Source organism: Schistocerca nitens, chromosome 7 (genome assembly GCF_023898315.1).
Source record: "Schistocerca nitens isolate TAMUIC-IGC-003100 chromosome 7, iqSchNite1.1, whole genome shotgun sequence".
NCBI lineage: Eukaryota > Metazoa > Arthropoda > Insecta > Orthoptera > Acrididae > Schistocerca > Schistocerca nitens.
The window spans coordinates 153736708-153752989 of record NC_064620.1 but is presented as its reverse complement, the minus strand read 5'-3'; the positions used below and the strand labels follow the sequence as shown (position 1 = coordinate 153752989).

General features: G+C 37.1%; 1 protein-coding gene across 1 annotated transcript in view; it reads left to right on the top strand.

Moving 5' to 3' along the window:
* The first annotated feature begins 2200 nt into the window (after positions 1-2200).
* The window catches only part of LOC126195124 (uncharacterized), a 30457-nt gene continuing 16375 nt past the window's right edge, over positions 2201-16282 (top strand). The window contains exons 1-4 of the mRNA XM_049933616.1: positions 2201-3067; positions 5895-6094; positions 6178-6316; positions 7563-7901. Of these exons, the coding sequence (XP_049789573.1) occupies positions 2201-3067; positions 5895-6094; positions 6178-6316; positions 7563-7901 (1545 nt within the window). The remainder of the gene's footprint in view (positions 3068-5894; positions 6095-6177; positions 6317-7562; positions 7902-16282) is intronic.

Here is a 16282-nt window from a genome sequence, read left to right as displayed (position 1 = left end):
ATCGGCGGTGCTCTCTAATGGTGTGTTAGGTGATGTTTTTGGTTTAGTTTGCAAGTGTGGTGTCGTGTGTGAATTTTGGTAAATTGCTTTTTTTATATCTTTGGTAGGTATGGGTATGACTGGCAGGGTCAACAGTTTTCGGTTGTCGGCTATGATGGGGAACAGTGCGCTGTCTCTAATAAAATTTCTTCAACTACGGGTATTCGTATTTTTGGATGAAGTCGCTGAATGTTCAGTATGTAGTGAAGAAATGAGGCTCACTTAAAGTTCCGGCGTCTCGGACCATAGACAGCTGTATGTGGAGATGTCGTAAGGATAACACGTCAAGGGAAGTGTTCGATCCCAATGTGTGGCTGTGAATGTTGGTATCGGGAGATGTTTTTAAGCTATATAGGTCAAGGGAAGTGTTCGATCCCAATTTATGAGATCCGGAGCTGCTATTGATCAGGGAAGTGTCCGATTCCAGGTGATCTTGTAATTAGTGGTATTTGGGGAGTTTTGTGATGTCGGTTTTTTTCGTCGTTTTGCGTGGTTTTGTATGGGGGTGGGTGCCTAAATTTGCTTATATTTAGTTTGTCCCCACCCAACAACCCCCTATTTCCGGCGCTTGTCCCGTTAGTGTCATTTTCGTCCTCATAATGTGTACGTAACGACTTTATATGGGCCATATTGGAATCGTGGTTTATGGTCGTTTCCGCCATGTTTGTGACGTCATGGATCAAAGCAGACGGGCGGGATCGGACGCTTCCGTAATTCCAATTCATCTTACATTCGACAATTTTAATTACTACTGTACACTTTTTTAGAGCTGAATTCTGTGCAAACTTATTCTCAAGTGTAATATCTTAGTTTTTTACCGGTGAACATTTCACTGATATACTAGCTCTCCCATATGGTTATTAATAAATGATGTAACTGAAGTACTATGTATCAATATTTCATATTTGTCTTGTGTCTTTAACACATACGATTAGCCGTTACTGTACAGATTTGTTTCTGCATACCCACATCAACTTTCTGTAAGTATGAAACCTTAACTTCGGCTATTTTCTGAGATTTATACAGTCTGCTGAACAGGTTTCAAGCAGATAGAGCTCATAAGGGTTAAGATTGGGAAGGACTTACATGTCTTCAGACACAATTTTTTATGTTGATGAGATACATAACACCTTAAGACTCGCATTTAGCGAACAATAAAAATAAGGCTGAAGATCATGGATAATTAGACGCTGGACAACCTGAGTCTTTTAAGAGCAACTGGTCAGCGGACCCTCGATATGCAAGCGATAAAACATATGCCAGATCACGGCCTGCAATATATTACGTATTATGAAGGGTAATCAATCTAGAAAACAGAGTTTCATTTGTTTTATTCTCAATGCGACTGAAAAAAACAACGCTAAGTATAGCCACAGAAAGGACAACTAATGGCGTAGACACTATCCGAGCGGCGAAATAAAATTACAGTTGCAATAAATGGGATAACATTATTCTAAAAAACCACACCATTCATTCACTATTTGTAGTAGTAGGAGAAATATTTTTTGAGCACTGTCAGTATTTAGACATCGGAACTGTGAAATCGCTACTCTCCCAAATGCTAACTATCGTACTTCTAACCCCAACCAAGACCGCATCAGAGTACTGAGACTGACCACTGACCAGTGACTCGATTCCCTGAACATCTCTGGCTCACGAACGCCAAAGTTGATGCCGGTAGTTACCATATTTCAACATAGGTGGCGTGTGGGGCTATGCTTACGGCAATGGCGTTAAAGCGATTAAAATGTAGTGACAACACCATTGTTTACATGTTTTAGTGTGTAAATAGCTTTGTGTACAGTAGTTTTATGCTGTTGTAATATTGTGTTGAACACATAATTGTTGTTAATTTTGTCGTTGATACTGTATAGAACACGCAAATATGGATTGTCACGCAAATTCCTCGCATTCCAAAGTTACACGGGGAATAAAGGTACAGTAATTTTTTGACAAATCATACTTAATTCGAATAAACATTAGTTTAATGTTTAGAACTGATTTCAATGTACTTAAGTAACACTCTAGGTCCGGCGTCATTTATAAATATGCCAATATTTCACCAGTTTCAGGAAGCGGAATGGCCGAGGTACACAACGCCTGAATGAAGATGTTGAATAATAATGACCCTGATCGGTAAAGCATTTGCGCCAAGGACATTATGGCTCACCACGAATTTCTTCCCTTATGTGACGTTCTATTTAACATAATATCTTTAGCGTCCTATTTCTGTGATGTTGTGTTTGATGTTGTTATGGGTTATGCTTTGTTTGAACGTGGTCGACACGTATGGTTTGCTGTTTCATTGACTTTTGTTGCTACGTCTCTTGTGATTAGTCAAGTCATATCTTTAAAATGGTATATATGTGCGTGTGAATCCCGGAGAAAAGTGAAAGAAAAGTCTAAGAATGAAGATGCTGCGACGGCACCGACGTCAAATAACCGAGAACGTTGCTTTCAATGGCTTGTGGGTCTGTTACATGTCATCCAGTGCGGAGTTTTGTGGCGATATTTTAAATTATTCATACCAGTTGATCTTCGTTATGTGAAGCACGAAGTGAGAGACTTGTGTATGCTAAGATTATTTCATGCTTTTTGTGAGGCAGCTCCAATGTTACTAGTCCAGCTTTATCTTTTGTGGCAAGAGACTTCACCGAAGAATTTTAGTGACTTAAATATAGTGTCTACAGTGTTGTCTCTTTTTAGTGTTTGTTGGGCTTTGGCCTCGTTTAGCAAAAATGTTAGACTTCAAAATGTGCATCGATTAGTTTTAACATGGCTAGGCGTGATATTTCAATTTATGTGGCGTTTAGGAACAGTCTCATCACGTGTAACAGCATTGACTGTGTATGCTACATTGTATGGACACTGGGTGTTTCTGGTGATAGGGCTGCACTGGATATCAATGTTTCTGTGGCTCATTTCCCCAAAGAACGTCTTTCATGGTGAAAGGATATCAAGACGGAGGAAGGCTGCCTTCTCAGCTCTCATAGCATTTGTATATGTTTTCTCATATATAAATTTGCAGGTAAGCAGTTTTAATCTTAAATTCATTAAGATGTAGGTCTACTCATCTGATCACTGGCAGAGATCCTGTACTTTGAAGGGAAACAATTATTTTGTTATGTGTTTGAATCTTTATATTTTTGCAATGGTTCTTTCAGTGAGATGTTTTTTCTCAAACAGGCTACTTCCATATTCTCAGTCATTACTGCAAAAGACATAATTATAAACTAGGCTGACTACATTTGAATGAGTGTTTAGTTGGTAATGACCATCTTGTAACATGTTTATCTGGCCTGTAAATAAATGCTACATGATTGTAACATGTAATTTTTACCACTAAATGTATTCCTTTGATAATACATTAGTATCATAATTTCATACTTATGAGTGTGACTTTCGGACAGATTTTCAATAATATATTTACAACATTAAAACATATTTTTATGTCTGAAACATATAAATACCAGATGCTCACTGCTTTCCATCACAGAACTCAAAGTAGAACATTCTAAATCTTTATAGTTTGCATTTTGCAAACATCAATCTCTTTCTTAAGTTGATGTAGTTCACAAAATTTTGATGTTTATCCTCACAAGTACACATAATGCTTCTTTAATTGTCATACTTGTGTTGACATCTTCAAAGCCATTCCCTGTCTTCAGATCCTTAACTAACCTGGTTCCTTTCTTTCCAGGTGAAATTCAATTATCATCTTGGAGACTTCTCTCAGAGCCTCAGTTTTACTCCTTCACTTTATCTCACTCTTTTCCTCTTTGGTATGTTGTAAAACAATAACCTATACAGCAATACAGGTACCAGCCTTTGTTAGTTTAACAAGGAGTTTTTACTTGGACTTGTTGTCAGAACTTTCAAAATCCTTTGAAAGCCATTTCCAAGGATTAACCTCACTTGCAATGCTAATGGAAATGGTGGTTGGTTGATGCAGGAAAGACTTTTTTTCCCATTTTTGCTCTCAAAATCAACATCTCATAGACATTTCTGCATATATTTTGTTTGGGTTCTCGTCATGTCTTTTTTCAGCACCCTTGCCTCTTTCTGCCTCACTCATGTTTCATTTTCGGAGACACCCATAACTGTTACAATACGAGATCCAAAATTTGTGGGGGGAGAGAGGGGATGGGACACTATCAAACAGATGCCCTGCCTACATATGAGCAATTGAGAAACACTGCTGTTACTGCCAGTGGCCTGGTCCAGACTGAACCCCCTTTCCTGTCAAGCTAAAATTTGCTATGTAGACTAAACATGATATTTTTTAACTCACTTCAGCTTTTGCCTCAATTTTCTAATATAATCCTTTGGTTCCCAAAATGAAGAATGTAATGTAAAGTTTGTTAATGTGAAAAACTTGAAGTTGTACTATGGTTTGGATATCAGAGTTACATATTGAACCCCATCTTGTATTTTTTAGTGAGGTAAACATTAGACTTCACTACCAGTAAATTTATTACCACAACCTGATTTTCTGTCTTCACATTTGTTAGCTTCACCAACTACAACTAAATTGTCACCCTCCAACCTAACCTAGTCCTTGGGCTGTACTGCAGATCAAACTCTCACCAAAACCAAGATTTTGGGGGGAGGGGGAAACATGTAACTTTAGCTGTGCTTTACAGTTCATGTTAAACTGTATGTCCCTCTGTAATAGGTTGGATAAGTCTGTTGCCAGATCAGAGGATGGCAGATTGATACCACCTCCAATAGGATCATGCCTAATATTGCACTGGTGTTCAAACCAACCCATGAGTTGATGACAGCCTTACCTTAAGGTGTTTGCAGATATTATTTGATAGCACACTAATTCTACTCTATAATATTCATTTGAATTTGCTTTGGCAATCAGCTGCATTAAATCTACACCTTTTATTAGTATACAAGTCCTACTAGCTGAAAGAAGTCAGAGTAATCGCACAGGGAAAACACAGTTGTCACTGCTTAAAACTGAGATGTAATTAATTTCAAGTGAAAAAATATGTGCCTCCCGTGCCAAGTTATATTTATGTTCTGGAATTGTTCTACTTATATATAATTGTGAACATTTTCAGTAGTGACTTATCTAGGGCATACTAGAGAAGAGTCATATGTAGCAGAAGAATCTAGAGACTTTTTTGTCATTCCCAGTTTGTGCCAGAATTCTTCCTTCCATTCCTCCTACTCTTTTGTAAGTGTATCTTCTTGTGTCTTTCACAAGAGTACATAACCAAATGGGAAGTAAAGGCATACATGTAGAACGATTATTTTTCAATGGCTCCCGTTTATGTTGCTAAATTACTTTTCACTTATGCTTTACTGTACTAAAGTTAATACATATTGGACGTACCAATACTACCCATCTGCTTTTTCCATGGTGACATCAAAATGGTGGATGTAAGCTACTTATAAAAATTACACCAGATTCATTGGCTTTGCCAATTTACACTGAAACTCTTACCTTTTAACCTAATACAAACCTCCACGATGCTGCTGATCAGTATGTCATCTCAACTAAGATTTCATATCACATTTGTTGGTTTAGCCAACTCACAGCCAAACTGTCACCTTCTAACCTAACCCAGACTTTTTACTAAACTACAGATTAGTCAGCCACCACAACTGGTGTTCTGAAAAATAATATTGTCAAAATAGAAATTGTCTTTGTTCTGTTATATCCCTGATTGCACACATATGATGTCACACACCACCACATCGGTGTGTCATGGGTCATAGCTGACATTTGGTTTCAGTAGCTTCGGCAGCTCTTGTATTTTTTAAATTTGTGCTCTTGTGTTCTCCATCATTAAACTGAATTTACTTTGATAGTTATTGATTAGTTTTCTGTATTTTTACAGGAAGTTAATCCTCGGCAGAAAATGGCAACATTTTATGTAGTCATGTTTCTGGAAAATGCCCTGTTGGTTACTGCCTGGCTTGTTGGCGTGTGGAGTGAAGCACCCTGGTATCGAAACACTGTGCCGATAGTGGTGTTTGTTTCATTTGCAACTGGAATTTGCTTCATGATTCTCTACTACCGGTATTTTCATGTCAGAAGGTAGCATAAAAATATATTTTAAGACAGACTATATGTAGTTTAATAACAGTAAATATAATTTGGCTCAATTTTGGTGTCTGCAGGTTACGTTATGAAGCAGGTGGAAGACCAAATACTTATAACAACAATTGTGATTCCACACAGAGATTAGCTAATGTAAATAATGTAAACTGTGGTGAAGTGGTGGCCCATGGCAAAGATGAACAAACTGCAGTGGCAAAAGTAAGTACTGGTTATATTTTTAGTTCACAAAATTGATAATGAGTGTTAACATTGTATGAAGCGCAACAGTTCTGCCGACACACTAACTAATGAAATCAGGATTGTGAGTGCTTGACTGAGAGACAAATACAGAGGAAATTATGGACGTAAAGTATTTAGGTTTAGAAATATTTGAGTAGGAGACAGACACTCATTTCCTGTAATGTGTTAATCAATTCTATGTTTGGAACACCTTTGTCTTTCACCAGCTGTATGTCTTTATATAGGTATATGGGTTAGGTACCGTCTTTTGCAACTGAAATGCATATTCTTAAGACCATGTTTTGCATCTTCAGTTGTCACTAATAATACGGTATTTTCTTACAATTTTGTTTGCTAGGATCATGAATAGTTTGCTGTAAACAGTATTAATTATTATCTCTAATCTCAGTTTTTTGTTGCTTATCTCATTTTCCCTGTTCTTTCACACACGTGTTAGATTTTTTGCCCATAGCACTTTCACTAACAGTGGCTGGGGTTCTTCACAACACAAAAACATCTACCACATATGTGTAGAAGACCAGGAAGAACAATGTAAGCAACAAAAAAACTGTGAGTAAAGGTAATAATTAATATTTTTATGTAGAACTGTTCATGGTCTTAGCAAACAAAATTATAAGAAAAAATCATTTTGCTACAGTGGCCATTGAGGTTACTTTAAATAAAGCAAATTACATTTGGTCTTAATAAGAGTTTCATTACGGTCTCAAAAGATGGTATTTAACCTATATAACTTGTATAACTGTAACTGTGGAGAAAAGAGGCTAAAAAACAGAGACGATAGTATGTATATATCTCCTTATGTCCATCTCCTACCAAAAAAGCTACTCAAATATTTCTAAACCTAAATACTTTATGTCTGTCCTGCTTAAAAATTGGAGTTAACTTGCTTACCTTTTTTTTTTACAATGCCTGAAAAGTTTTCAGCAAAAGTATTAGGCTAAAAGCAGAATTAGTTATGCCCCAATAGCATGATAGAAAATGTATGTATTATGAAACATAATTACTATGGTGATTGGGAGTTGAATTGTAAAAATGAAAAAAATTAAGACATACTGGTACAGGAGTAGCCATAAAGATTAAAAATATAAAACAATGGTCTATGCTTGGAATAAGCTGACAAAGGAATTTAAAATCTCTGAAATATGCACTCATTAGAACACTTCATTTTCAACTTTTTTAAATTGTTTTATTTTATTTTTTTCAGGAAGTGCACTGTAGTGGGAAGGCAGTCAATAATTGCCAGCAGCGGTGCACCAATGGTTACCTGCCGTACCAGCATGGAGGCATACCTGGCGTGTTCAACTGTCGCTTCAACAATCCAGTTACTTCAACAGCTGCAACTAAAAGGAAAAAGAAGAAGCCAACATCATTTGTCCCTCCTCCTGCTGTTACTGCACTACCTTCTGTTGGTGTACCGAGTCTGTCCATTCAACAACAACAAAACTGTTTGCAAGAACCCTACAGCAGCAATATGTCACTACAGCTACAGAACTCTGTTCCATTTTGGAGGAGGCCTTTGCCAAACAACCAACACAATCATCAGGTAAATGTGAGTGTGACTTGTTATTGCATGTGTCTCAGCCAGTGGAAAGTCCTGTAAGAAAAATTCAAATGATATGATTTTATCATAGAATTCATCATAAGCTGCTTTTTTTCTTTTTTTTTTTTTTAAAAAAAAAAGAAAGTGCTACCTTCATATTCCTGGCACCTTTTACATATTTAAAGACCCTTTTGACTGCCCACCAGTGGGGTATCACTGGATTATTATGAAAGTGGCTGACAGTTCCTATTGAGTAAGCTACATGCAGCCTTGTTCCTAATTGAATATATTTTATGAACATATTTTAAACTTCCTATTGCTAGCAATATGATATTTGCATCATAGCTTATTGCTGTTATTCTGTTTTTGGAATCGTACCACGAGTGAGCACTTGGTTACTATCCACTGGCATAGGATCAGGCTGCGGTCTTTCAAATTGAATCTGTCGAGAATTTGCTCTACATAATGTGTCTGATCTATCAGTTAACAAGCTTTCTGTGCAATTCCTAGTGATTTGGATACCTAAACAGTTAATAGTTTCATCAACATTTAAAATGTCTGAATCTTGATTTTTGGAATATACACCTGGGTCATCTGCTGACCTTTTGAAGTTTAGATTCTGCTGACCATTAAAAGTTTGGATTCAGCATTGCCTGTCTAATTTCAAATTCCTGCAGCAACCACCTTGTTTCCTTATTTAGTCTTTTAATACGAGTATCTTTCACTGATTTTATAACTGGATCTGCTTCTGAAACGTTTACACAAATATCTTCATGTAAGTCATGTTATAATAAAGCCATTATAACATCTAGGTGATCAGTGTCAAGATCATGTTTAGCAGTCTTAGCAGATAATAAATTGTAGCAGAAAATGAGAGATAACTTATAACTTTCGCATATGTCTCATCATAGTCCAGTCCTCGCATCTGAGTACAGCCTTCTGTTACTGGCTGTACTTTATAGTATATAATGTGACATTTCTTTGTTTGAAAGACTCAGTTCACATTTATTGTCATTTTTCTGATGGATAACTAGCAGATTGTCGTGTGATTCTCTCCAAAAGATTATAACTCATATTGTGTTGCTTTCAGTAAGTTTTCAATGTTTTCTTATGTCAATGCTCCTTCCAATGACAAAGCATCAGGGTCAACTGACTGTTTAGACTGATAAATAGTGAATTCATGCAGTTTCTTTGGCTTTGGAATTTTTTATGGCTTTCATATTGGCTCAAGTTGCTGTGACTGCTCGTCACCAATGTTTGCTTTCCCTCAATTGATTCCTCATACAGCTGGTACTCATTGAACTATTACTTGATCTGACAGTCTCAGCATTGGTTTCAGTTTCCTCTAGTTCATTCTCAGTGAATAAAACAGTCAAAGTCCCAACTAATCATTTATGTAAAAATGAGGACTGGTTTCGGGTCAATGAAAGCGTCCGATTCCACCCGTCTGCTTTGACCCCATGACGTAAGGGTGTTGGGGTGTGTGACGTCATTATGGTGCAGAGTTTATGAGTTAGTTTTTTTTTTTTTGGGGGGGAGGGTGACCTACTTTACAAAGTCAAAATTTGTTGGGGTGGGTAATTGTTTTTTTTGGGTCTATTTTTGTCGAGTTGTAATGTTTTATGTATTGAATGTGTTTTAATTTACTTAGGGATGTTTGCCTTTTGACTTTTTGAGATGTTGTGGTTTTTGTTGTTGTAGGTGTTGGATTTTTTTGTATCAGTCATTATGGTTGACCGATACAGGTCAAGGGAAATGACTGATTCCAATTTTTGTAGTTTTATATGCAGGTATTGGTGTTTTGGTATCATCAGCTGTGGTCAAGGGAAATTCTGTTTCCAGTTTTCGTAGTTTTTGCTGTTTTGGTATCGTAACCTGCAGTTGACCTACATAGGTCAAGGAAGTGTCCGATTCCTGTAGATTTTGTAATTATTGTTTTTTGTTCGTCGTTTTGTGTGTTTTGGGTTCGTGGTGTTTTTTTTACTGTTATATTTAGCTTGTCCCCTCCCTAAAATCCCCAATTTCTCGCGGTTGTCCCATTAGTTTGATTGTATTTTTGGAGGGAGATGTTATTGTCTTATTTATATGTATTTTCGTATTTGTTGCTATGTGTATGTAGTGACATCATAGGCGCCATATTGGAGACACTTAGAGTAGTCGTTTCCGCCATATTGATGATGTCATGGGTCAAAGCAGACTGATGGAATTCGACACTTCCGTAACCCCCGGTTTCAGCCTTTATTATGGCTGTCTTCAGATTTAAAGCACCATATGGCTGAAGGTGGCGATGCACGGAACAGTTGTGCGTGACTGATTTGCGGTCGTAATTGCTTTATTACATAGTAGTTTGTAATAGAGCAGTGTTTTATCTCCAATCGTGTTTTATTTCATTCTGTTTCTGCTCCAGTAATAGGATGAACAAGTGATCTGGTTCCTGTGAATCGGTTTTTTCTTTACACTGTTTAGAAGCGGCTTTGTAAAAAAATAAAAAAGTCCCTTGTTTTCAGGATTTCTTAAAGCCTGTATGCTTTTGATTCTTCACAATATCCTACCAAGATACGCTCTGTTTTTGTCATTTGGATCTCAGAATCTGAACCTGGTCCTTGCTTACAGATATCTAAGATTCAAGTTCACGTTTGTTCAAGCTTCATGTGGAGACTTGTTTCTTAGTGCCTTAATGGTAGATCTGGTAATTATGTAAATTGCTTCTGCCGAAAACTTTTCTGCCCAAAACTTATTTGGCAAATTTGCTTCAAAAAGCAGGCATCTTGCTTTTTCTATTATGGTATAATTATAGTGATCGCTACTCCATTTTGGAAAACGTTTGTCAGATTATTGTTCACATATTCTCTGCCATTATCTGTGCATAGAGTGCAGATCGTTTTGAGTCATTCCAAGTCAAATCAACATAGGAGCCAAACATTCCCTTCTTTAGTTTTTGTAAAAGGTGGTGTGTTCATTGCACGTGGAAAGATAATGAAAAATAACAAATTACAGAATTTTAGTGCAAGTAAGACGAGTTTAAGGATTTTTAGCATATTGCAGCCCCGTCAGCAACTGTGATAGGCTAATATTTTGAAGAATCAGCCTGAGTTGCGCATATTTTCTGGTCTTTACCAGGTTTCAGCTAAATTAATCTAGCCTTCTTCAGAAGCATAAAATTACTATAACATGCCAGAGTAAGGCACAGTCAACATTAAAATTAAAACCTACATGGCCTATGTCGAATTAAAACTATTTAACTGAAGTCCAGCCCCGGCATCTCTTCACCATGCAGTCAGTTGACAGTGGCAGCTATGTTGGCACTGACCGTTGCACGTGGAATTGCACTGAGCACATAGCAACTCGTGTGCGTGCGCATATGGAGAGTCAAGGCTGTATATTGGTGGCTGTCTGTATATCACATGTCGGGAGCTGATAACCGTAATTGTAAGCAAACTAAGCATTATGTAGATGAAGTCCCTATTTGTATTAACTATATGCAAATTGTATTAAATGGTAGGAAATTTACTTGGTTGGGTATATAAAGTTTAAGGATAACCTTTACGATTTTAAGCACATATGGTCATCGTGTAAAGTATCCCCACCGAACATGCCTAATAGCGAGCACCTTACTTGTTTCCCATATTAAAACCTTAGTCATTATCTATAATTTAAATAGGGTGTAACTGTGTGTACAAAGTCTCTGTCATCACACTTAACTAGTATTGACCGACATAGGTCAAGCGTATTAATTAAAGTGTGACGGAAGGTAAAACATCTCCATCATCACACTTACATGCTATTGACCGACATAGGCCAAGTATACTGAAATATATTCTACGATGTACATTATATGGGAAATATTTTCTATAGGTAACATTGTGAGTAACGCGATACACACGTAACGTTATCATTATAATTACGAGGGAAATATTTAGAGCAGCTAAGTTCTACTTTACTTTGCTGCATAATTGTTAAATTCATCTATGCTAGTAACTGACATAGGTCACACATATTAATTGGAGTGTGGCGGAGGGTACATTGTAGATTATAGGTTAGTACACTTGACCTGTGTTAGTCAGTAGCACATAAGCGTGATGAGCGTATAGTTAATACACATAGGGACTTCATCTACGTAATGCTTAGTTTGCTTACAATTACGGTTATCAGCTCCCAACGCATGGTATACAGACAGCCACTGATATACAGCCTTGATTCTCCATACGCGCACGCACACAAGTTGCTATGTGCTCAGTGCAATTCCGTGTGCAACGGTCAGTGCCAACGTAGTTGCCGCTGCCAACTGACCGCGTGGTGAAGAGATGCTGGGGCTGGACTTCAGTTAAGTAGTTTTAATTCAACATGGTACCATGGCACCATAGGTTTTAATTTTAATGTTGACTGTGCCTTACTCTGGCATGTTATAGTAATTTTTTACTTCTGAAGGAGGTGAGATTAATTTAGCTGAAACCTGGTAAAGACCAGAAAATTTGTGCAACCGAGGCTGATTCTTCAAAATATAGGACAAGAGTAATAGCAACTTGAAGTTCTAAAAGTGTGTGGATAATTTGATGAACACTGCTGATAAAAATGGCTGTAACTTTCGTTCTGTTAAAGATACAACAGTGGACCTGGAAATTTTGGAAATGTCTTGCAACAAGCTTTCCAACAGTTTGTAGTTTTATCATATTCATAGAATGTACACAGTTAAGATCAGTGACCTTGACCTTTGACCTTGAATATCTCAGAACATGACACCTTCAAAATTGACGAAAAAAATATATTTGCTTCTACATGTTACACTATACAACATAATAAGAAATCGAGTTGGGATGACTATGGGATTAGGAGAGAGAATTTTATATGTAACAGCAATGTGTTGCATTAATACAAAATAAATTGTATTCAGACTCCAACAATATGACACAAAGCACTGAAAAATGTGTTTATTGTTAAAAAGGTGGTGTTGTGATGTAACACAGTTAAGTTAGTACAGTCAACAGGCCAATAGCAAGCATTTGTAATATGCAAGGTCACAAACAATGACATTCAACCTTCATTGATGCAAAATATGATATAGTCATCCCAGCCGAACACATTCTGGGAAGGCATGATGAACAGGTTCACGTTTACAGAAAAAAAAAGTGGCAAATGTATCATCTATTCTTACTACACCCCAGTACTGGGAAGCAACATATGACACCTTTTTTGCATCTTTTGTTGAAAGGAAATACGTTCACCCAATTGCTGTTCTCATATCAATGCAAGAATGTCCTTCTTGTCAACAGTTAAGAAGTCAGGATTCTCAGGGTGTACGTATGAAGGTGAAGGCCCATGAGGATGTAGGGAGCTAATTGAAATATCATTGGTACCTTCATTAACATTCAAAACACATCCAAGCAACCAGTGACCTTCGTACATGCATGCAACAAACCCTGTGATATCACAAGGTACGAGTCTCGTTGGATTCGAGTTAGAGATTAATTTCTGATGTCAGGTGAATTGGAGAAAACTTTCATTTGGTTATAGTTATGGCCTGTGGGAATAACACATTGTAACTTGTGGGTACCTGCAATTGTGTGAATTTGTCAAACCACTCCTGAAGGAGAGATCTTCTTCATCACACTCACTGTTAGTTGTGTAATGAAAGTGGCAAACTGCAATGTTCTAGGAGCACCATTCAAATAACTGTGTGGGTGTCATTATGTGAGAGTTGTAGATGTACTGCAGACTGGCACAGGCAGCAAGACTTTTGATGATACCAGCAATACCCTCACGTGGTTCTTTGCAATGTAATGTGACAAAGAAGTGCCACTCCGCAGAGATATTAAAATCAGCATGATGAAAAGTTATGTTGGCAAAATTCTTGTAATACTTCTACTGGGCTGTAGCACCATCTGAGAAGTAGTACACATACTTGAGTGTTCTATGGAAACAGGAGCTCATGAAATTAACAAAGTGATGCAGAAAAAGATGAACACTTATTGTGTCATGTTTAAGGCATTTTGAGAGTATAACAAAGGAAACATGATCAGTTGTGTGGTTTTCTGGATGTTGTATAGTAAACAACAAATGGATGAAAGGTGGCCTGTGTATGGTTCCAATGAAACCCCTGCACCTCATCCTGCAGGACGAATGTGTAACTTTCTGCAAATTAACATATTCCAATGTATTCATTGTCATAAAGTGTCTCATTCAGATGGTGTAGAAATTCAGACTGTTTGGGGGCTATGAGGGAATGCAACAGAAGCTTTTTTAATTTGATTTCGAGGTTTTCCAAGAAGTCTTCCACAGATGATATACAGGTCTGGAAAGTTGTTCTATCCGTACCTGCTCACGGTTTACATGTTATTTCATCAACTTGATTTTCATCAAACAACTCTTGCAGGTGTTTCATGATAGAATGTGTGCTTGGGTAGTTTTCATATGTTTTCACATTTGCATTTTGGCTGTGCTGTATTACTACAGATAATCTGAGGAAGACAGTGTTTGTAGGTACTAATTCGACAGTGTGCATCACATGTCAACTCCTTTAATCTGGAATCTTCCAACCTGACCTTCACACTTGGGTGAATACTACAAACACACACACTATGGGTAGCGGTTGCACAAGCCAAAAGACAGTTTTTGGGTTGCAACTGGCAGAATTTCATTAATCGTATATTTCAGTTCTGGTTGTCCATCTTTGAATGCCTGACAATGGATCCAGGATTCCCAACACTAGTCATTTTTGTTTATGTCTTCCCAGGCAAACATTGGCTTGTATTGTCTCTGTTGTAGATTTCTATGACACAGTTCACAATTTGTTCACTTAAGATATGTTTGGGTCTTGGATTGGGAGTTGCTAAAATACCACATTCTTTAACTAATTGTTTTGCTTTTCTTACCAAATAGTTAGAGGCTCCAGAGTCATTTTCAGTCTTTTGAATGCTCCAACTTTTCGGAAGAAGTGTCAGAATTTGTATCTTCTCAGTGCTTGTGGTGCTGGTACTGAATTTCTCTTTCAATTGCATTATCATTTCAAATTCAATATTTGTTTCATAATCTGCATTTTCTTCTGTGCTAGGTATGTATTTACTTCAAAATGCCTCAGACACTTACTCATACTTTTTCTGCACATACGTTTTCTCTTCCAGTCTCTTCTTTTTCACTGGGGACTCACCAAGAGATACCAAACTATCATTTAATGCATTGGAAGCAAGTCTTATGGATACAGGTGTGTCTGACTCATCTGAGAAGCTATGCAGGTTTGCGGTTTCCACTTGTTTCAATGTAGTTGGGTCAGCCACAGGCCCTTGTCCCTAAGTTTAGTTTTTTCTTCATTTATCACATATTTTATAGTCTGCCATTATGCCACCAATCATATCAACCATCTGCATTTGCTCTGTATATAGATCCTTCTTGTATCTGTTGCGTCCATCTTGCCAGAAAGGATTACAGCGATACATGATCTTTGCAAACTTCACCTTCAAGCTAGATTTGTATAGTTTCAACACACAACACCTTTTGCAGCAACTATTTGTGTACATGTAACAGCTACACTGCCATCCAATATTTGATAGCGATATTGGTGTGCCTACATTGTTACCTTACTGTGCGTTATTATAACACCACCTTTTTAACAATAAATATGTTTTTCAGTGCTTTGTGTCATTTTGTTGGCATCTGAATACAATTTATTTTGCGTTAATGCAACACATTGCTGTAAATATTAACTTATATCTCCTAATCCCATTCTCATCCCAACTTCACTTTTTACTATGTTGTGTTGTGTAATGTGAAAAAGCAAATATATTTTTTCGCCAATTTCGAAGGTGACATGTTTTGAGAAATTCAAGGTCAAAGGTCAAGGTCACTGACCTTAATTGTGTACATTCTTCGAATGTGACACAATTACATATCATTGAAAAGCTTGCTTCAAGACCTTTCCAGAATTACCTGGTTCACTGTTGGCTTTTTATTAGAAAAGAAATTACAGCTGGTTTTGTCAGCAGTGCTTGTCAAATTGTCTTACTTGTGATAAAATTCTGTAATTTGTTATTTTTCATTCTCTTGTCATATGCAATGAACACACCAAATTTTATGAACATTTAAGAGGGTCATGTTAAGTATTGTATTTTCTGTGTTGATTTGACATGAAAGGACTCTTTTTACCACTTTGCTTTTCAACTAGATTTTTAAAGTCATAATGTAGCTGTAGCGCTTGATTTTTATTTCTGAGGCATATACAGATATTTTGCGGAACCAGTTGGCAGTTAAAGTAAGGAAGTATTTAACCCCACTGATTTACCTAGTTTGCATTGGCTCACACTGATCGGAATGTGCTATCTGAAGAATTTCCATGGCTAAATTGTGTAAAAGAAAGTCTTATTTGTTTGCCCTCTAGGAATTTCACATGGAGT